Source organism: Zonotrichia leucophrys, chromosome 6 (assembly GCF_028769735.1).
Source record: "Zonotrichia leucophrys gambelii isolate GWCS_2022_RI chromosome 6, RI_Zleu_2.0, whole genome shotgun sequence".
Taxonomy (NCBI): Eukaryota; Metazoa; Chordata; class Aves; order Passeriformes; family Passerellidae; genus Zonotrichia; species Zonotrichia leucophrys.
Window position 1 is genome coordinate 29,037,003 of NC_088176.1, and position 22,095 is coordinate 29,059,097.

At 41.4% G+C, this 22,095-nt stretch overlaps 1 protein-coding gene across 1 annotated transcript; it reads right to left on the minus strand.

The window, feature by feature from the left end:
- Positions 1–395: 395 nt before the first annotated feature.
- TMEM26 (transmembrane protein 26) lies at positions 396–14,295 on the minus strand. Its single transcript, XM_064716783.1, has 6 exons — positions 14,077–14,295; positions 10,939–11,017; positions 5,663–5,776; positions 4,912–5,132; positions 3,853–3,929; positions 396–1,622 (listed from the first exon to the last, which is right to left on the minus strand). The coding sequence occupies exons 1-6, from the start codon at positions 14,265–14,267 to the stop codon at positions 1,207–1,209; spliced, it is 1,098 nt and encodes a 365-aa protein (XP_064572853.1). The 5' UTR covers positions 14,268–14,295; the 3' UTR covers positions 396–1,206.
- Positions 14,296–22,095: the final 7,800 nt, after the last annotated feature.

The following is a 22,095-nucleotide window of genomic DNA, read 5'->3' on the forward strand; positions in this document are numbered from 1 at the left end:
GAAAATAGAATTTTTAGGCAGACTTTCAAAAATCACTTATCTTACTTTCAGCTTCTCTAAGCTAAGTCGAGCAAATGATCTTACATTGATCTCAAGTGCTCTTGGGAGAAATTTGGGCCCATGTTGGGCACTCCAAATGTAAAAGTAGTAAAGTATTAATTATTAGCCATTTCTTAAAAATGGATCTTGACGCTCATCAGACCAGACAATCTCTCAGGTTATTTCATGGGACCTTGTGGTGCTTTATGAAACATGAAGTGCATGCCTAAATCCTTTGCCTTAGACTGCCTTCAGCAGCAGTGCCATCCTCTTTCTAGAGAGAGTCTAGACCCTGTCTGAGTCAGGCCACTATTAAAAACTATACAAAATGGAGACATTTAAAAAACTGTCTCAACTGTAAAATCACAAAGAAAAAAGTATTTACAAATATTTAGGTGAGGTTTTCTCCATGTGTGTTGTGTGTATGTTCTAACTGGTAGAAATCGAAAGGCAAGCAACTCTGTAGGAAATGCAGCTGGCTTCCAGTGATTCAGGGGCTGATTTTTCTTTTTGTTAAGGTTTAGGTTTTTCAGACAGGTCATAAGAGTCTTTTGTATGTAGTTTCATGGTGGATGTTCTTAATTGCATAGTTCTAAATTGAATCCAGCCAAAGATGAGGTAACATCTGACGAAGGTTTCCTTAAATTTCTGGAATGAACAATATTCTCATGTCACAGTAATAGCACTAACATGCCTGCACAGTTGTTGCTGCTGAAGTTCCTCCTGTACATAGCAAACATTGTTTATCACGCTGTAGTCATAGCCCTACCATTCTAGTAGAGCTCAATGCTTTTGTGCTTCCTATAAAGGACAGGCTTGTCCTTCCACTTGAATTCATGCAAGCACATAGGTCAGCACAATGCCGCCAATGGTAATAACCATTCTTTTAGTGCTCCCAACCTTTCTTGATACTACAAACTATGGCTACAAAATCCCTGTGAATAATATAATATGGAACTAGTCAAAACCCACCGTACAAATGGATTTAAAAAAGGTCCCATTGCTAAGAATTTGCTTGAGGAAAGTTCCCCTACAGTTTAGAAGAAATGAATGTTCTCTTGATGGAAAAGATGACTTAGGCACTCAAGATGTATTTCATCACAGAAACTGACAAAGCCCTTCTGAAGAAGCTGTGGGAAATGCAACCTCTTCCAAGTCAGTAATTGCTCAGTGATCTTCTGATGGAGCTTGGGATTCCTCTTTTGGAGGAACAGCAACAAACTCTTTCATTTCGTTCTCTTGGCGACCAGTAGCATGAGCATGAGCTTCATAAGGCTCACATGGGCAGCAACAGACTTCTCCTTTCCTGCTCTTCTGCAGAACGGTACTACGGAAGTCTAAGGTGATCACTGCCAGCCGGTACAACTGCAGAGTCACAACTAAGATATTCTTAGCTGTAAAAAACACCAGCATCTGATTGAATATTCTGAAGTGGCCCATGAGAATTGAACGCACAATGAAGAAGGGGCCATCCTGTATGAAAAGACTGACACCAATGTTCCACAGTTCCGCACTGTACCTGCACAGCAGCAGGCTGGGGATCCGCCTGGTCGACGCGCTTGGTTTGCAGCCAATATGCTGTACTGCAAGGAAAACAGTCAAGTTAAAACAATTTTGTGAACTGGAGCCAGGGTTGGCCTAAAGGGCACTCACAATACAGGGTACTCTGGATTATAAATGCATTCACCTGTAAACTGTGCAACATATAGCATATCCAGTTTCTGGGATGTTTTTCAGCAAAACACGCTGAACTCGCCTGAGGCACTTATGTGGTCTGACAAACAGGATTAAAAACCACTTCCCCTTTTGTATGCCTCAAACCTCCCAGTATTTATACACTTCTACGACAAAAAGCAGAAATAGACCACCAAATGATTCTTTACAACTTCCTCAGACCTTTTATTTGGTAAATCAACATGCCAGACCAGTATGCATCCTTAAGAAAAAAAACTGTGCTGAAAAGGAACAGCCAGTGCTGTAGCACTTCACTCTCTTCCACATGAAGAATTGCTTTTAAAATATTCACTAGATAACCACTGCCTTTTTCATGTGTCATAGTAAGAATAAGGTCTGTCAGTGCCAGGCAATATTGAGCACTTTGTGGTTTCTGTCTGCCATGTAAGACTTGAGGCACAGATACTTGTTCTTGGCCTTGTGGGTATCAATGTCACACAACTGCTGGAACTTGCATACATGGGTTCCCCTTGGCTGTAAAGGTGGTGGTGCGCTCAAATCCCCTCTATGGTGTAGTGTCCAGAGAAGGAGCATCAGAAGGGTTTGTGGGGGGGAATTTGGCTGTGTCTCACAGAAATACATGAAGCTTAATTAACCTGTCTCTTGGACAGGGAGATTTCATTGGTTTAAAAAAACATCGCTACTTGTGATGCGGTAACAACTGCCAAAAATTGCAGCTTGCCAAAACAATTCTATTGTTTGAGTCAATGCTGGGGTGGGGGGAGAAAGAGATGAGACTCAAATGGAAAATGAGTTGTAAAATATAGAAATTTGCTGAATCCATTAGGCAAAGCTTCAGCAGCAGCTAATTTTTTAATGTGCTTCTGTGCCATTGCTGTTTAATAGTCCTAACTGCACTGCTGTAGTCTAATAATAAGTGCCTAAAAATTTCTTTTACGTCATGTTTGTGTGAATAAACATTCTGATGCTTGAACAAAAAGTACTATCTGTGCAACTGTATAGAACTACCTAAAATGAACTGTACCCATAGTAATTTCAGGGAAATAGGTGTTCAGTAATTTAATTTTAACTGGTAGATGTAATTAAATAAATGGAAAAGCAACAGCTAGAGAAAAAAAATGAACAGATTGTTTAAGTGCTATATGAATTTATTTGTGTGGTGGTGATGTATATAGGATGTTTATTTTGTTGGTTGAGGTTTTTTAGACTGCTGTACATCTTTAATAAAATATATTTTAGCAGTAGCAGGAATTTTAGCTATGATAAAGCTGAAATGTGATTGCATCTGATATTTTAGGAGGTGAGCTGCTGAGCTGAAAGGCTGAAATATTTTCATAACTTCCCTGTTAGAAACAAAGCCTAGCAGCGTCCATGAAGAAGACTAATGAACAAAATAATATTTCAGGAATTTTTAATTTATTATTCTAGTCAGTGTGTTAGCCTAGAAATCTATTTTGTATAGATGGTACTGAGGATAATGCATTTTTGGACTGCTATAGTTGTTGCAAACTTGTTGTGATTGGAGGCCAAAATGGTTGGAACAGATGATGCTCCAGACAGCTTTCATTGTTCTTTTTGGACAGGGAGAAGCCCTTTCTGCCCAGGAACAAACACAGCCCTGAGCTGGCTAAATAGCTGGCCCTTTTGGATTAAGATAACATCATACAGTCCCAACATCATATGGTCCTTTAGGTCTCCAGTGAATAGGTAGTATCTCCTGTGCTTTTGGCTGTGCTGTTCTGTGGTTCACGAGTGCCTGCCTCTCTGTAGGGTCTAGGACCTACCCAAATTTGAGACATAATAGACCAGCTCTAACATGAGAGCTCACATAGTGAAGTTTAAGGCAGTAACAGGCAACTGGAGCAACACAATAGTGCACTCATTTTTTCCTTTTCCTGAAAGTAGACAGCTCAATGAGAGAGATCAGAGGTTAGCCAGAAACAAGTATTTTCTCAAAAGAAACCACAATAAGCTTTTTTCAAAAGCTGTTGAATATGAATTCCTCTCCGCCAGAAGTCCTTAGTACAGCCTGTATGTATTGTGTGCACAACCACAAGATGTACCAGCAAAAACTTAAGGGCATTTTTTCTCTTTTCTTGTTTGTGTGCAAGTACTAACCTGCAAGATCAAGTGGAAACTGTAACATACTCCAGGTCCATACAGCAAGAATTGCATTTATGAGAGCGTAATTCTTCCTATGGGAGGGGAAAAAGTGGTAACAATGAAGATGCAGTTTCCTTATGAGATCACAAAAAAGTTTCCTGTAGTGTTTGTAATAATTTAAAGGGTAGCTGAGTGAAACAGTGATTGGTTTATTTATATGTCCTTTTACAATGCAACTCTAAGGAAAACAGAAGCACCTTTTTGTATGGAAGTTTTGCTGTTAAGGCTTACATGTTCTAGCTGTGTAATTACACGAAATATCTGAAGTTAATGTTATAATAATAAGCATATGAGAATAGACTCTGTGGCTCAGAGGGGATATCTTTACCCTTGTAGTGATTACACATTCTTTGCAAGCCTGAAGCTTCTCTGCCAAGTGGGAAGGACTCTTTTCCTGCTCTAAAAGCCTTGCTATGATATTTACAAAAAATAAAATAGTATTTGTTATAGAAGATGAACATCTTCTGTGACTCTTTCTTTATGATGGATGTTCACAGCTCATCTCTCAGCAGTGTGAGGGGGAGGTGAGCTTACTTTCTTGGGGAGAGATCAGTGTGTTGAAAATTCACACCAGACTCTGCCATTCCCTTTCTTCTTATCTTTGAACACTCTGTCACTCTAGCATGAAGTACACATGAGATAACCAAAGAAGCAACTTGGATAATGAGTCACTTAAGCCAGCTCTAGTTGCTTCCTTGCCCATCTGAAACAATTCATTAACCTGAGGGAGGCTTACTTCGTATCCAGTGTTTCAGCTCCTGTAGCTGTAAGAACTCCTGGCAGTCAGGCTGCTCGTTTGGCTCCCTGAACCCTTTCATTGTGATGATGTGACATGCTTCTCTGCTGGCAGCACATGAGTAATCCCCAACAAAGCTCACAGGACTTTCACAGGGGGAAAGGCAAGAGCAGGCACACAGAGCCCTTGAATGCAGCCCTCGGCTTTCTATGGGAAATGCAGTTTTACCAGTATGAACACTGCACATTACACAAATATCATCAGCAAAGCATCCTTACCGAACATCTTCAATGTCCAAGGTCTCACTAGCAAATTCAAGTATATCTGCTGCTGTTCCCACAAACATAAGAAGCAGCTGAGACAATTGATCCCGGGTGATTTCAACTCCAATGGGGAGAAGCCATCTCCCAACTACTAATAGCAGTAGAAAAGTCTGGTGGAGGGCCAGTGTCCATACTGTCTCACAGATTGTGGAGAGCTGATTGACAAAGACTTTAGCCTGTTTAAAAGACAACAATAATGTATTGTAACTTCAGGAGACTGATGTTAGAGATACTGTCAGGGACTGTATTTGTCTTAGAGCCTGCTTTTGTTCTCTTTCACATTGTATGAGAACAAATAAATTCCATCTGGCAGGCCTGGTTTAAAAAGGCACTTTAATACAAACTTTGGATAATGAATATCAAATCTTTCTCTGTGTACTACTCCTCCTGTTCTCATTTTTCAATTGAGTGTTGTGCTTTGCAGACTCATTGCCCAGGCACTTTCTAAATTCAGTTACTGAGATTCACAAGAGAATGGTAGGGTCACCTCTTCTTTACACAGAGATTGGTCTTAGCAACAGTAGTATGCAGCATGCTGTATTTTCACAATGTGGTTTCCTAAACTACAAATGTATATAATATACATGCTCTGGCTTGTTTGCCTTTTTTTTGTTTGGTTTTTTGTTTTGTTATTTTGTTTTACTCACAAGGTGCTTATCTCTAATTGTCATAAGAGCTCTACCAGAAACAGGAAAAGGTGCCCTACCGTCTGAATGATGTGGTGGTCTGTTCCCTCACTTCCATGACTGCTCTCTCTGGATTGATTGAAGTCTTGATTGCTGACATTGACCTGAACAGCCCCAGGCTCATTGCCACAGTACTGTTGTGAACAAAAACATGACACACATGTAAACATCCCACCCAGGAGCAGATGTGCTCTGTAGCTGAGTGTCCTGTTTTGCTGAACTGCAGAGGGTATCTGATGTTTGCAAAGGTCCTCGCTCTTAATGTCATTCCCCCTCTTCTTCAGAAGGGAGGAATTCCTCTCATGAGGACAAGAGTGATGTGTTGGTAGGTTCCTAAGAAATTACAGGGTTGTACTGCAGAAGAGGATGCAAATTCAAAGGCCAATGGAGTGGCCTTCAACAAAAATTTGTTCTCAAAATATCTGCTTCTGTTTTCTACTATCCAGGAAAAGTTCTCTGAAAATGTCACTTTCATTTTTTTGTATGACTTCCCTCAAGGCTGAAAATGAGGTAGGATATATGAGTTGTATCCTCCACCTCTCCTACCCCTGCTGTGCCTTATTTTGTATGGAAATTCATAGAGTGAGAGGAGAAATAAAGGAGTATTTAAGAGAAGTAGACCTGTATTGTTGCCTATCCCTTTGAAATAGAATAAAGGATATTTTTACTTCCTACAAGTACACAGTGATCTGGGAAATTGAGTGTTGGCTAAAACATACTGTTACTCCAACTACAGTACAACAGTGGTGGGGCTATGTTCTGTCTGCAGCACTGTCCTGCCTTTCTACCTTCACACCCAAGGTTGGCCCAGGAGCAGCTGGGGGGCACAGCTCCAAGATCTGTCTTCATAACAATCCCTAACATCTCTCTCCATTGTAATAAAAAGAGGATAATTAGAAAATCAAACCATGCTGTTACTAAAGACTTCTATCCTGTCCTATTTTTGCCAGAGAATTGCAGATGATTTGCATTTCCCCACTGGGCCCCCCACCATTTTATTGCATGGGGATTGATTTTCTGCAACAATTGGAATGTGTTTGAGAGCATACTGAGTAGTTGTGTTCAGCATAAAGCCTGCCAATATCAGAGCAATGTTTTTCAGGAAATTTCAGATTTTGCTTTGATACTTTTCTTGGTCTCTGATGTTGTTCAGTATCTGGGTAAATGCTGCCTCTTTTCTGACCTTATGGTAGATAAATTTCCTGTGCCTGGAAAAAACTGGAAAAAATGTCAGTGCTTGTTGCTTTTAGAGTTGGCGCTAAAGAGTCTTAAGCTGAATGCTTGTTTTATTTGAACAGTGGGTGTGAGAGTCTTGAAAGATTGACACACAGATGTGGGGAAGATGATGTTTCCATTTAGTCTAAAGTTCTGGGCATGGAAACAGTGAGATGGAGGGGCTGGTACTCTCTGCCTGGCTACAGCCTTGTAGGGCTAATTTCCCTGGGTTTGCCCTTCAGCTAAAGGAGAGAGAGGGAACGCTTTGTTCAGAGGATACTTTGGAAGTGTAATTTAACTGGTGCTCTGAAGAGGGATCTGTATCTGCTGCCTACAGAAAAACCCTAAAGTCTATGGGGACCCACCCCAAGGACAAAGTCAGGCTGAATTACTTCCACTGGCTGTGTGACACAGCAGAGGAGACCACAACCTAAAAATACTGCATAAGTGTCCCAACCACCCCAGAATACTAAGAAGTGAGATCCACAAGTAGCCTGGGTAGGGCAAAGGGATGACTAACCTGTGCAGGAGGAGGAAGGCTGACTCTGACAGCCTTTGGTTTGTCATTAAATCTGCATTCAAGCTCACCTCTCTGGCCCCTTGCCTGGTCTGGCATGGTAATAGGAAAGCAGCCATGAACCTGCACAGAACTTCACATCCAAGGCTGAGGAGCTGCAGGCCTCAGCAGCTTGACTGCTGGAAGGAGGCAGAAGAAGCCATGCCATGGCTTGCAGGGGAGCTCTTTTAATGTTGTTCTAGTGCACAAAGGTGCAGGAAATAAATACCTCTAAAAAAATGAATTCACATTATTGGTGTCTTTGGTAGGTGTCTTTCCTTCTATGCCATTTTTGTGAGTACTTTCAGCTGAGAGGTGTGTTACTATTTCAGTGCAAGGCTCAGTGATCTTGGACTGATTGGCAAGCTCAGGGCCAGTCCACAGCTCTTCTCAATTGCTTCCAGGCAGGAAATGGAAATCTGCATCTGCAAAGCCAGTCTCCTGTTTTCGTTTTTTTTTTTTTTAAAGTAGGCTTCTGTTTTTTTCATTTAAGTATGTTCATATCTTGTTTGGGTTTGCTCTTCTCTGAATATTTAATAAGTGGTGATTGTGAAATGATCTTTGAAAATCTGGAGAAGAGCCTTTATTTACATCATGTATATGCATGTAAATAGGACTGCTGGTGCCAGGCATATTTACTTATTGATTTATGGATGTGCAGTGACTAAATGGGAATGTGACAATAAGCAAGTGAATAGTATTTTACTGTTTCATGGGCATTTGATAAACATGATTTGCCTTTTTATTTTAGACCCCAGTAAGTCCTAAATGTTGACTGTGTACCAAGCTAAATAAAAATGGGTTTGTTTTCAGTTTTTTTCTGTGCAAAGATAAAAGGAAGAGGCTGTACACATTTTGTATCAACTCTGACTTGGCTTACTTTCTTTTGTTTTTTCTGAGATGAAGCTTACTGATTCATAAGCCATCTAATCAAAATGGAAATGCTGTTGCATTACATGGTAATGGCCTGCAGAGAAATTCACTGCCAGTGCATGGGGGACACCTGAAACACCAAACTAATTCAGCCAGTTTCTGTTTGCACCTTATTCACAATCTATTATTTTCAAATAAAACTGAGGTTAGCTAAAACTTTTCAAAATGGGGCCAGCATTGGGGTGTAAAACACTTGAATATTAGGGTGGAGTACCCTCAAACCATGACACCTATTAATGTGCATGGAGGCTGTCAGTCTGAGGACATTTTGGAAGAGTCCAGCCCTTCCCTGGAGCAGGCCTTCTGCCAAGCAACAGGTACCTGGCTTGCTGTCTGTGCTTTGCTGCAAACAGTGTGGCTGTCACTATGGAAACACATGTGATGTCAGAAATTCAAAGCACTCCTGACTGCTTCATTTTGCTCATACAGGAAAGCTGAAATGTAAAACATGAAACAAAGATTATCTAAGTTGTTTTCCAAATTGAGGAATATAATGGGTACGGCAAGGAAGGAGTGGTGAAAGATGTAAGATCACTTTGAGGAGCTCATTATGGTATAGTTTTAGCTGGTAAGAGAATCCCACCTCAGAATGAGGCTGAGGGAATGGACAGTGATATTCACTATATCCCCAGAGTGTTCAAGTTAAGGTGGTTAAAAATAATTACAAGGTTTACCCAGTGTCTGTCTTATTCCTGACTGGAAGCCTGCATCATCTAGAGCCCTGGTAGTTGGGTAAGCCCTACAAAAGGTGCTCAGTTACTGCTTTCTGTGGCAGTGGCACACCAGGCATCTGCAAAGGTAACAGAGCCCTGAGATCCTGAACGAATGTTTGGGTTTTTTAATGGATTAAATGGTTTCAATTTGCTTGACAGCAGACAGCAATTTTTTCACTCTGTACAGTTCAATTGACTTTATCATCTCTCCCAAACATATATTTCACCCCCAAATACATTACCACAAAGCAGTAGTTTCTATGCAGTCAGTATTTCACCTCTGATATATGAATGGCATTATATGTCCAGTTCTGCAGTACACAGAGGCAGAATTGCCTCTGTCTTCAGGAAGAGAGATGCCTATTAGCACCTGCTTTAAATAACAGCACTGACATGAGCAGCTGATGCTTCCTGGTAAGGATTCAACACAAGATCAAAGTTCTACTGCCTTAAAGACCACACACTGTTTTCATAGTGTATATATTAAAAGTGTGGTTCTAGTGACCGTATAATTACCCATTCTGTTTGCATTTAAATAATGAAATCCCAGGAATACATCAGTATGGAGAGTAGTGCTAGTCTGGGTGCTGTGTTTGAGATTAATTGTTAGGAAAGCTACTCCCCTTCTGGAGGTATTGTTTTTGAATCTGTTAGATTGTGTGTTTCCAGAACTCTCTATCCTATCTCTCCAGGTATAAACTAAGCTGTTAACTTGATATACTCCCTCTTTAATTCACCATAGCAGTATATCAATAAGAACAAAGTATGCCATGTTCTAACATCATTTTGGGAAATAAACTGCTGCCTTTGACTACAGAATTAGCCTGTTTCTTGGACCAGATTTAACTATGACAAATGTTCTCAATATCCACATTACCTGTCTGTGACTGTTTAAGGAGATTTGGGAAAACAAGAAGACAATAAATTCCTGCTGTTGTATTTAGAAAAAGCCTGAGGCATTTTTAGTGTAAACACAATTTTGAATATTTGATTATGCTTCTGTGGACTCTAACAATGTTTCAAAGGAGAAAATGAGGCACTAGGTCTTCTTAGTCTAATTTATGTATTTTCTTCTGTTACTTTTTGTTCTTGTTCCAATCAAAACCTTTACTGCTATGGATGTAGGGCACTGCATATGTGCAAACAGGGGCACAGACAAAATTTCCTTTTCACTGGATGGAAGTGCTATAGGGACTTGAAACTAGCCTGCATGAGCTTGACTCAGTGAGACCTGCTGGGTGAAGTGGCTCTGTTCTGGCCCTAACTGACCCCAGAACACTTGCCCTTAAAAATTTTACCATGTGCTTTAGTCCTGAATTGGAATCCAGCTCCTCTCTCTCCTAGATGATTATGCAACACAAAGAAAGGAAGGATGTAAACATTTTCAGATGTATTTCCAGCTGTGGTAACAATCTGTGTGTTCTCCTATGTTGTAGCAAACATGAGGTAACCTGAGTTTAAGACCCCTTTCACTGATACCTGTCTCAATTTTGACTTGCTTGAAGTTGTGGCATTTGCCACTGTGAAACTCACATTATTTTGCAAAGGCCTCTAAACCAATGGCATTCTTTTACCCTACTGAGCAAGATTCATGCTGGTAACCTGGGGGTGAAAGGCTGTGTTTTTCAAACTTGTAGTCCTCAGTTCCTGAGATAAATACAAATACATGGTCTCATTTTTAGCTAGGAAAGAGTCTCATTATCTGATAATTAGGAAGTGCACAATAGTCATAATATAGCTGTAGCTAGACTGGGACACCCATCAATGTGAAAGAGAGAACTGGAACAAGACTTTGCAGAGTTCTGACTGCATGCCTGAAGCCAACCCATCAAATAATGCATCAATTTCAAACTATTCCATCTTGTCTCATATTAAATACCTGAGTCCCATGATGAATTTCTAGTAGCCATAGTGATGGTACTATGCAAATCAGATATAAAAATATTGCTGGTGAAAACCTGTGAAGGAAAAGAAAAGATATCTTGGTATTATGATACATCTTAAATACTTTCCAATGCAGATAATGTTTGGATATATTGTATTTTGTGCCTCTGCCATATGGGATATTAAGAAATAGGGTAACTGCAAATAAGAATTGCTATTCTTGCTGGTTTGCTTGTGCTGTGTGAGTATTATAAACAGGTTTATCTGTACATCCATCTAAGGTCATATATGGAAATTTATTAAAAATTTCTTTTTTAAGAGCTGACCAGAGGCACTTTGCTGTTGGTATTTCTATCACAGCATTTTCTGTATTTAAAAAGCCTGTAGCTAACATGCTCTTTCTGATTTCATGAAGAGTGAATTAATACATTGAGTCACTTCACGGAGTGATGCTGAGATAAAGGTTACTCACAATCCTGTGCATTGACACAGGAAAGGTAGAAATAGCATCAGTTTGCCTAAAACAAGCACTGCTTCAGTAGATCTTTTAGATGCAAGCTGTGCTTTTAAAATGGGTTCATAAAAATGGATCTTGGCCTTGTTTCCCCACTTGCGCTAGAATTTTCTAGTTCTTTTCTCCCTGCTAGTCTTCTATATAACTGTGATGGGTTGGTGCTGGCTAAATGCCGGTGCACCCACGAAAATCATTTATTCAACCAAAACCAGCACAATAACTGATGTTGATGAAGCTTTGTTATCTTCAGCTTCTTTAGCTGGGTTTATTCAGAAGTAACAGAGAGATTTCATAACTCCTACAAGTAGTGATTCTTGTGAGAGTGAGTTGCTGCTGTTTTCTTATTAAACACGTGACATTTGATTGAGGTGGGTTTTTTTTTTGTAATTCTGTACTTCTGGAGTAGGAATGAGGTGCAATGCCACAAATTTTGTATCTAGCTCTGCATGCTACAGTATGGACTGGGCATTGCTGCAATGCCCTGGGACTAGGAGCGGGTCCACCTTGGGACATTTGCTTGGTTCCTTCTATTCTGCCTCTGGCACATTCTGCAATGAATTTAAACTGCTTATAAGTAAGCAACTGCAGCAATATTTTGGCCAAATGTCATTGCATTTACTGTTTGTCCCTATGTTGAACGTATCTTTATTTTGGTAATCATGACTTTTCCAGTGAAGATTAAGTACTGAAGAAAACAAAATATCCTGGTGCATAGGGAAATTACGGGGTTGCTAAACTGCTCTGAAATGTTTCAAACTATCCCCTCTAAGATAGTTTGGGTTTTAATTGTGTTTTTTTGTTTTTCAGGGTTGAGGGGGGTGTTGGTTTTTGGTTTTTTTGGCAGTGGGTTTTGTTGCTGTTGTTAGCTTTGTTTTTTTTTTCCTAAAAAAAAAAAAGGGCTAGTGATTGTGTGGGTTTTTAGCCTGGTTATTTTGGGAGAGAACACACCTCTCATTTGAATGGAAGAACTAACATTTTACAGTATTTCCTGTAGGACTTCAGCACACAAAAAATCCATCCAGCTGGCAGGTTAGCAATACTGAGCTAATGATACCACATCAGGCCAAGAGACTTCAGGGGCTTTAACCCTGCCTTTCTTTCAGAAGGAGCAATCTAGAGGAAATATTACATGGCCAGGCTCACAAGAAGACTTTTTTTCCACATGTGCCATTAAATGTTTTAGGCTGGTGTAATAAGTAACAGTCCTCTGTCAATAATGAACAGAGAATATCAGGGTGTTGGAGGCAGGAGTCCTGCTGCATAGCCTGCCCCTGGCCTGGATTGGTGATTGTCTGTGGAGTTGTTTCTACAAACGCTGATGATGTTTGTTCTGTGACTGTTTTCCACTGGAGCAGAAAATTATCCTGATGCAAATAGATGCTGGCCATTTGTCTACAGTTCTCACCTATATATGTACTTTTATTTTGCTGCTTAAAGTGTTGGACCACATCCATTTTCAAAATTTTCTTCTAGATAAATTTAGCCCAGTCTTCTACATGTGCATCTAACATGGATCTGCTTTTGGTATCTATTTTTGTTTGGATTTTTTAAAAGCTCCATTAGCAAGTCTTCCTTCATGAAGATTCTGCTGCCTCCTCTCCCAAAATAACTGGTACTGTTCAAACTGCCTGTCTCATAACGGCATTTGGGGCTCTGCTGTTGTTCAATTTTCCAGTGTCCCAGACTTTATCACTGCTTTTATTACATTCAAATTTAGAGCATGGAACTCTTGTGTGAATTGTCACACAACACTTCTTCTGTTATAATGACTTTCACAGGTTGCATGGGCAGGATTTTAAGAATGTGGAAATACTCCAGGGCTCTCTAGTACTCTATTTATCTGAAGGCCTGCCTGCAGTTTGTTTTTAACAATAAAAGGTCCTAGTGAAACCTTGACAATTAGTTATGTGACCGCCTCCTTTTCACAGAGCATTTTCTTTTGGCTGCCTGAGCTCTGATGAGCTGTAGATGACAGCAGTAATTCTTTAGATGCATGTAAAACCCCATGTGCTTGGCCAAGCGCTGCTATGACTAACTTTTTTGTTCATTTCTCGGGCAGCCTTTCACGCATGAAAGTTCCTCTCAAATCCAAGTAGTTAAGCCACTCTTGCTGTATCAAAACAGTTCCAACTCATCTTTTTTTTTTTTTTTTTACGAAGTTTAGGTTCATGCAGTAGCGTGGTGTTAGCACTGTTGCACGGAGGAGAGCAGGGGCACACAGTCCTAGGGCAGGATGAGCAATGCAGGGCACGGCAGGATGGGTGTAAATGCAGGGCATGTGCAGGGTCCCTCCGCACCCTGTGCCCCTGCAGGGCTCAGGAGGTGCCCGGTGCCCCAGCCCGCCGCAGCCCCACGGCATCCACCTCCTGCCTGCAGCAAGGGACACTCACAGCCGCACAGAGCGCCTCCCGCCCAGTCTGCTGTACCATTGCCCCTCCTGAAAGCCCTCAGCATGGCAGCGGGTTAGCCAAACTCTACCAGCCTCCATCCCTGCCTCCCGCGATCCCTGAGCGCCTGGCACCACCGGGACAGGGCAGCCCCTGCTCTCGGGGGGCAGCTCCGCATCTGCAGCAAGGAACATGCAAAGAAGCAAGCGGGGCTCCGGCGGAATATGCTCACCATTTGTAGCCTCTGCCTTGCTTAAACTTGAGGGTGAGCCCTGTCTCCAGGCACAGGAGAAGATTGAGCAGCGCCAGCAGCCAGTACTTGGGTTCCTTCTTCACGGCGGTCACTCTCCAGACCCCGATGAGCGAGTGCAAGACGAAGAGCAGGCGGGTGACCAGGGCATTGAGCAGCACCATCAGCTCCATGCCGCCCGCCCTGCCCCGCACCGCGGGGCCCCGCCGCTCTTAGGAGCCCTGGCGAGTTACCTTGGCAGGCAGCGGGGAGCCCGCGCCTCGCCGGCACACAGACCGCTTCTCCTCCTCCATCTCCACAAAGGGGCCCATTATAACAAAAAAGAAACAGCATCGCCCCTCCCCCAGACTTCCTGAAAACTTTTTGAAGGGAAAAAAAAAAAAGACACGCTTCCATGCTGCAGTGGTTTGCAGGCTCGGAACAGCCCTGGCCGGGCCAAGGCAGGGGTGGGGAGCGTTGTTTCTGTCTCCTCTATCATCGCTCAAGGACCGAGCACGGCGAGGTTTTCCCTCTCGCCCAGTTACCATCGCTCTGCAGCCCCACTTGCTGCTCTCGCCTCGTGCATCTCCAGCAAAGACACAATGAAAGGCACTTTGCTGAAAGCTCCACTGCATTTCTGAGAGTGCAAACCAAACCCGTCTTTCTGCTCTTCCCGAAAGAGAATTCATGTTTGGGAGCTTTTAAAATCGTTTAATATGGCAATATAGAGAGTAGAACTTGTATGCTTAGTTCCGTTCAATACTGGAATCCCTTGTGCAGGAGTCAGAATCTGAAATCTAGTCAAACCACTCTAACGTGTGATCTACACCCTGCTTCAGGACTAAGAAGCAGGCCAGGTGCAGAACTCCAGAAACAGGGATGAAATCTGGGCTAACACTAATTTTACTGAATTGATCAACAGAGGCATATACAAAACAATACACTTAAGTTTGACTGTTAGGTCAGTTACCTCTAGATGAACTTTTTGTATCCTGTGGGAAAGTGGATGAAGTACAGAATTTGTTTAAACATTTCCCTAATGTTTCTCATAGAGATTATAAATTGTATACAAATTTAAACTTTTCTCTACCAAAGAGAAACATCTTCTTGATCAAAATTGGCACTGTGTTGTTCCAGTTGTGTGTTAATTTACTGCCAAAATACTTAAATTGAGATAGCCGACTGTAAAATGCAAGTGGAGAACCAAGTCCATGTGAAGTACTGTGGTGTTGCAGAGGTCCTAATTTCCTAGATTTAATTTTAAACAATCCTGTTCTATTTAAACACAAGATGGTATTCTTCTGAGAGTTGTGACCTTTCTAAGAAGGTATTTTTCCTCAATTGCTAAGATCCAAATTTTCCTTATTGCAAAGCCAAGCCTCTTCCTTTATGAAGTGCTGGTGCTGGCCAGCTGATATCCTTGGGGGTGGGAAGACTACTTTACTTTAACCCTGCCCAGAAAAAAAAGGAAAACAAAAGTCCATTCCACAGTAGAGATGACTCGCTTGGGAAATGCCTGAATAAATAAATGGACTGTGTGGCATGCCTTTTTGAAGGAACAAAAATCAAGCTCCTCACGCTCAGAGGAAAATGAATTCAAGTCAAGGACCTGCTATAGATAATCTCTGCCAATAGCCACTGTGCCATATCGTGCCTTGGGTGCTGCTGGTTCACAGCCCTTCCGCTGGCGTTAAGGTCAAATGTAGTTAAAGAGGAAATCGGGAGCAGACAGATTGAAGAGATTGTTTAAACAAGATATTCCTCTGTGGGAGTGCTTAATGTCAAATGACTTGGGGAGCTGGCATGTCCTATTGTTCATGGAGATCCTTCCAGGGCAGACAGATGTCACAAAACTTGGAAAGATGATCAGTACAACATTCTCATGCTCAGGAAGGATGCAGAGAGCTTTGCTGAGAGCTAAGTGATTCTGTATATTGAGGACATGTGGGAGCTGAACTGCTTAACAAGGTAATTTCATCAATGAACAATCCAAACTTCAATCAGTGAAAGTCCTAGACTTAAGTAGGAAGAAGATACAATATTGACTCTGCCTACTCAGTGGTGGACCACGATGGCAGCGCAGCAGCCTGAGTAGAGGGGCAAGTACTCATGGACAGCTTCATTTCTTTGGCCTAGGAGAGGCAATTATTGCATCCAGACTTGACAGAGAGCATTTTTAGATGTTGCAGTGGCTGTTTTGTGGAGCAGCTGGTTCAAGAACCAATGAAGTCAGTGCTTGACTTGAATCCTGAGTGGTTTATGGGATATGATGTAGGGAGTAACAGCTGAAGAGGTCCTCTGAAAGGGGGATCTTAATGTGCTTAGATTTGGCATCCTTGCAGGAGTAAGACAAGCCAGAGCTCTCTACCATTGCTCTGCTGAGCTTCAAAAAGGAAAACTAGACGCAGATCAGCAGGCATGTTGAAAATAAGACAGATGGAACACCTAACTCTTTGCAGGGAGTGTGGATATTGCTTCTCTAAATCACATGGAGAGCGCAGAGATAATAACTGTGCATCAAGGGAAACTTGAGAAAGAGTGAGAAGAAGCCAGCATTTGCAGGGTAAGTGAGATTGCAGGAGCAAGAAGGCATCCTTCAAAAAGCTGAAATGCTGTCCAGCTGAAGAAAACTGAAAAAATTATGAACCCTAGCATGGACAAACATGATAAGGCTTACTGAAGGAATGTGAGGGACAATTAGCAATAAAACATGGTAACTAAAATGTCTGTTATCTGTTCAAACATATCGTGACTAGGAAGTCTGCCAGGGAATTGTTTGGTCACTGGACAGCCAGGTGGCACAGAAGCCCTCAGGGGGTGCTATTGCTGGGGGGAGTGGAGTCCCAGCATGAGTACAGATGTACACTGCAGTGTGGGGAAGCACTGACTCCTGCACAGAGCCTTATAGAAGGGTTTTTTTAGGAATTTTTTTTCCCTCTACGTCTCTGTATGTGCTAGTGTTCTGTCATTTAAATTCTTTTGTAGTTTCTACTGCGTCTGCATAGTTCCATCTGCATCTTAGACTTGTCTGGCTAGTTGACCATGGGCTAGAGAATTCTTGAGGGAGAAACTTTGTTTACCTTGGTTTTGTTCTCTTTCCCTGAGGATGGAGTTAGGTCTAAGGCTGGATGCAGACAGTGGAATTAGATGGACCTTTGCTCTGACCTGAAATGGCTGCATTAGTAGAGACTTTCTGATATCTGAAGAAATTGATCCAGAGCGGGTTGTAGTGTTGGATCCAAACTGAAAGCAAGACTTGTGTCTGTCTGTAGAGAGGAGTCTACTAATGATATATCCTTTTCCATACCTTTTTTCTTTCTTTCTGTCTCTTTTTCTTTTTTTTCTGGAAACTCTGTTCTGTGCCTGGGAACCCTTCAGTGTTAATGTTTGCAGGAGCTGCTGTACTCTGGCAAAGCCTGGACACAGTGGTGTGAACATGCATCACACAGTGTGGGATTTTCATCCAAGACACCTTGGCAAGATCTGCTGCACAGTTCTGCCATATAACAGCCAATTGCAGCATGTTTGATGCATTTGGGAAATGTTAAACCTTACTGTGCCCCCAGCACCAGTGATCTTTTTGCAGGAATAGGGAATCTGGCACTTTAAACACTGTGCCACGGGATCTCTGTGCTTGAGTTGAATAATTCCTGCCTTTAGGCCAAGTCACTCTGATGATTGCACTAAGCAGACCCCATAACTTTCAGAAATGTGGAATTGCACCAGTTCCCAAAAACAAACTAGGCTTGGAGGTGGTTCTCTAGCTGAACCTGAGTCAGCAGTGATGGAGGGCCACGCTGGCAGGTAGATACAGAGCTGAAACATGCCAGTGTCCATCTTGTGTGCTTAGGAAGGCCTTGGCTCAGTGAGGGAGGAGCCAGTGGAGAAGGGCAGGAGTGTTTCTATAGTAGGAAATTACTTCCTTAAACAAATGGTTCCGTTTCAGACAGTTAGTGACATCCTTGTTAGGTTGAAGTGCTCATAGAATCACAAGACCCCTGTTCAAGCACCTGGAGGGACTCCAGTTAGGGCTGGAGTGCAGAGCTTAGGAAATCCTGTGAGGAGGAATTCCAGAACTAAAGTTCTGTGAGATTTTGTGAAAATATGCAGAGGTTTTTTGTTCTGTTTTAGGGTGGTTTTTTTTTTGTTTCATGGGAGCTCTGAACAAAGAGTCTCAGAATTTACTTTTTGCTTACAAAATTGGATGTTTTAGGCAGTGAAATTTGGGGCTAATGGCTAGTTGCCTTCAGTTCAAGAGATTTTGAAGATGTGATTTACAATATTCATAAAGAAATAATTATAGGGCATTAAGCTGGAAGAGACCAGGGATGAGAATGGGTCATAAATTCAGTGTGAGTCAGCAGCATTGTTCTGCTGTGAAGGAGGCACACTGGGATGTATAAACAGACCTGTAACATGCCAAATTTCAGTTATTTCTTCTGCCTTCCTTGGTGCTGGGAAAAACCTCACTAAACTACCCTAATTCTAGTGATGCTTTTCCAAGGGAGAGCTGACAGGATAGAATGTCCAGAGATGGACAAGACTGCTGAGGAAAGAATAAGATACCATCATTTAGTGTAGAGAAAAGAAAACTGAGGAGAGATGGAAGTGGCCATGTGTTCAGGAATAGCCTGTTCACCAGGCCCAAAGCAGAGGGAAGGAAGCAAAAGGCTTAAAGAGGAAAAAAGGAAAAAAATATGCAATTAGATGTCTGGAGACATATCTTGCTAGGAAGGACAGTGAAGCACTGAAATAGATTGTGAAGAGAGATGTCCAAGTTGCAGGCTTTTAAGCACAGATTAAGGAAACATCTGTCAGGGATGACAGCAGTTTAGTTGATCACTTGGGATAGAGGGCTGACTAGATGATCTCTGGAGGTTTTTTCAAGTCTTTTACCTCCTAGGGCTCTAAGGTTTGTTTCTTTATTATCTAGTCATTGTCTTGAGTCTCTAAGGAAGTTTCTTGCTTAAATTAATTCTGTTTAGTTTTACTTGCATAGGGTTCTTAAAGAAGAGGAAATTGTTCTGCTTTTTCAATGCTTGACTGCAAACTGTGAATAATTATGACAGCCTTATAAAGAGATCACCACAAGTGGCAATTAGCATACATGTTGAAACAAATGAGAATGATTTAGTCATAATGTGAAACAAAAAACTTTTCCAATACTGTCTTAAGTGAAAGCCTAACTATTGCTGATCAAATGCAGGAGGGGAAAGCCAAATCTTTCAAAATATGATATGTGATAGAAGGTACTAGCTATAGCTCAGTAAGGGTGTGAAGGAAATGGATAAAGGAGTGAAAAAAACCAGAGTATAAAAAGATTAGCTCTCTAGTAAAGAGCCAATATGATTGCAGAAGCATTAAAATCCCTGCAGGAGATTTACTGAATACTCTGCCCTGGATTAGAATTTGATATAAAATAATTTAACTGAAGTCATACAATTTCTGTGCCATTTGTAGCTGAGTTAATAGCATATGTTCCTGGAGGATTACAGTCAATGATTAAGGAAATTAGGTTTTGTTTGAATTTAATTTAGTTGTATAAAGCTGCTACAATAATTTACAGCTTTGATATTTAATATTTAATAACCCAGATCTTAAAAGAATCCGAGGTATAGCAATGTCATCATATATTGAAATATTATCCCCATAAGTCATTTATATTTGCTAGTTGAGAAGAATGTTCATCAACTAGATGGGCTAAAACAGAGCTACTTGATAAAAAACCAATGCAGTTTTATAGGTAGTGGTAGTGAAATTTTTCTGTATCTGTTATCCAGTAAATCATAATTCACTTAGAGAACTTCTCAATCTCAGTTTCAGTCTTCATAAGAATATAACCCTGATAGTTTTCTTTTATCTAATTTCCTAGCTTTTGGCTTTATGAACATTACAAATCCTGTCTGTTCTCTTATAAGCATGCTTCTGCTGCTCCCTCCTTTCATTTAAAAGAAGTAAAATGCTCAGTCTCCAATTTAGCACGGTACCCTGTCTGTTCAGAGAAAAGGAGGCATGTAAAAACACCCTTATCTGAAAATCAAACCCCCAGTATTTTCAGGTACCTTTCTATTTGCCCCTAAGTGTATAAGAGCTTACAAGGCGTCATATAAGAGTTTACAAGGCATGGTCCAAGTTCCCCTCCATACTGAAGCCACCAACTGCAGAATCCAGCCTCAAAATATTCTTGTGTAAGCTTATCATCCAAAGCAAACACGCACCTATGAAGCAACAAAGCAAAAGGTTTCCAGTTGCCAGCCTGCTCTCTTGCATCTCTCCATGCTTGTAGCATCTCTTCTTGTGCTTGTAGCCTTTTCTCTCCTCCTCTGTACCCTTTCCCAGGAGGGGAGGACCCATCAAATGGTTGGTTGTTTTGGATAGCTCCCACCTTTCGTGGGCCACTGCCTTCCAAGCCTCAGATCTGATAAAGGAGGGGGAGCTTAGCACAGACTTCAGCTCATTTTTAGCACACTGTGAGTGCAGGCTTTCAGAAAGGAAGGTGGAAGCACTGTCTGCTTGGCAGGACAGTTATGAGTGGCCATGGGTCTGCCACAAACACCAGGCCCTGGCTGGAGTGGGAGGTGCTATGAGCTGGCAGAGCTCCAGACATCCAAACTTCTGCAGCCCCAAAATAAAGCAAAGAGGGTTTTCCCCTCTGATTAAAGCTGGGGGAAAGCATGTCAGCAGTTTATAGCTCCCTACAGGTATACATCTTTTCTGTTGGTTTTATAGTTCAGAAAAAAAAAAAAAGCCCTTTGGAAGACCATCTTTTCTTGAAGAACAGAATGAAAAAAAGGTTTCAGGTATTTTATTAGGATTTGTAATTCCTCCTTCAGCCTGGGTTCTATTTCTGGGAACACACAGTAGTTCTGCAGCACTGTATACTTCAAAGAAGAATAGAAGCAACCTTGTTCTGCAGGCACTGTTTCAACCATGACTGAAGTGGAAGACCTGAAGTTACAGTGAAAAACTGTAACATTTGTCCTCAGCAAAGAGAAAAACTTTCCATTTTTGGCTAGGAATCCTTGAATTGTCTTCCAAGTCATTCTGTCCTGTTTTCCAGTGTAAGGATAACGTGATGAACTGACTGGAATAACATTGTTATTGTGTTTGGGGCACAAATAAATGGAGGCTGGGCACAGGTTCCTGGTACAGCAATTGCCAGTGAAAAGGCCAAGCTCCTCTCACAGATGGAACAGAGGTTTAGACAATGGTTGTCAAGATAAGCTGTAAGCTAAAAACTGGTGGCACTGTTTTTGTTTACCCTCTGCATAGTCTTAACAAATAAGCTTTTCCTCCGTGGTCTGATTTTACTGGAATTCCTATAAAAGTGTTTATTATGGCACCCAGCCTAAGCTAATGAGTCTGAAGTCAAGCCAATACAACCTGTGTCTCACTGCAACTTGATTTCTTGGGTGTGATGTCCTGCTAATTACAATCATATACCTCTGATAAACTCAAGTCATAAGTAAGAGGTATGAAAAAATGTACATAAAAAGAAAATCTCCAAACCTGTAATGTTTGGGCTGAGTATCTGGGTGCCTGTATTGGGTCAGCTCTCACAAAGCCAGGCTGTATCTCATGAGGAGACTCATGAAAGCACACTGGTTTCTGTTCTTATCTGTGCCTGATAAAATGTCTTTTTTTAATTGTATTTTTTTATTTTCAATGATGTACAGGTAGTGTGTAGGCCTTTGCTGTGATCTGTGCTCAGAACAGTTGAACAATGGTACTTGGCTATAGTCCTAGCAAGCCACTTTCTTCCCTGGTGATATTGGGATCCAGTGATGATTATCTGCATGTATATTTTATGTGTATTTTTATATACCTATATAGATTTTGTCAGTCCCCTGACACATGTTCAGAATTTAATGAAGAAAATAGTCATGAAGCTGGGTGAAAAACTCCATAATATTTTTACAAGCTAATTAGTTAAGCTGACATTTAATCTCTGTGCTGGAAGGGGCTGAAAGACAGGACTGTACCACAAAATACAGGTTGGCAGATTGGGAAATTACTTCACAA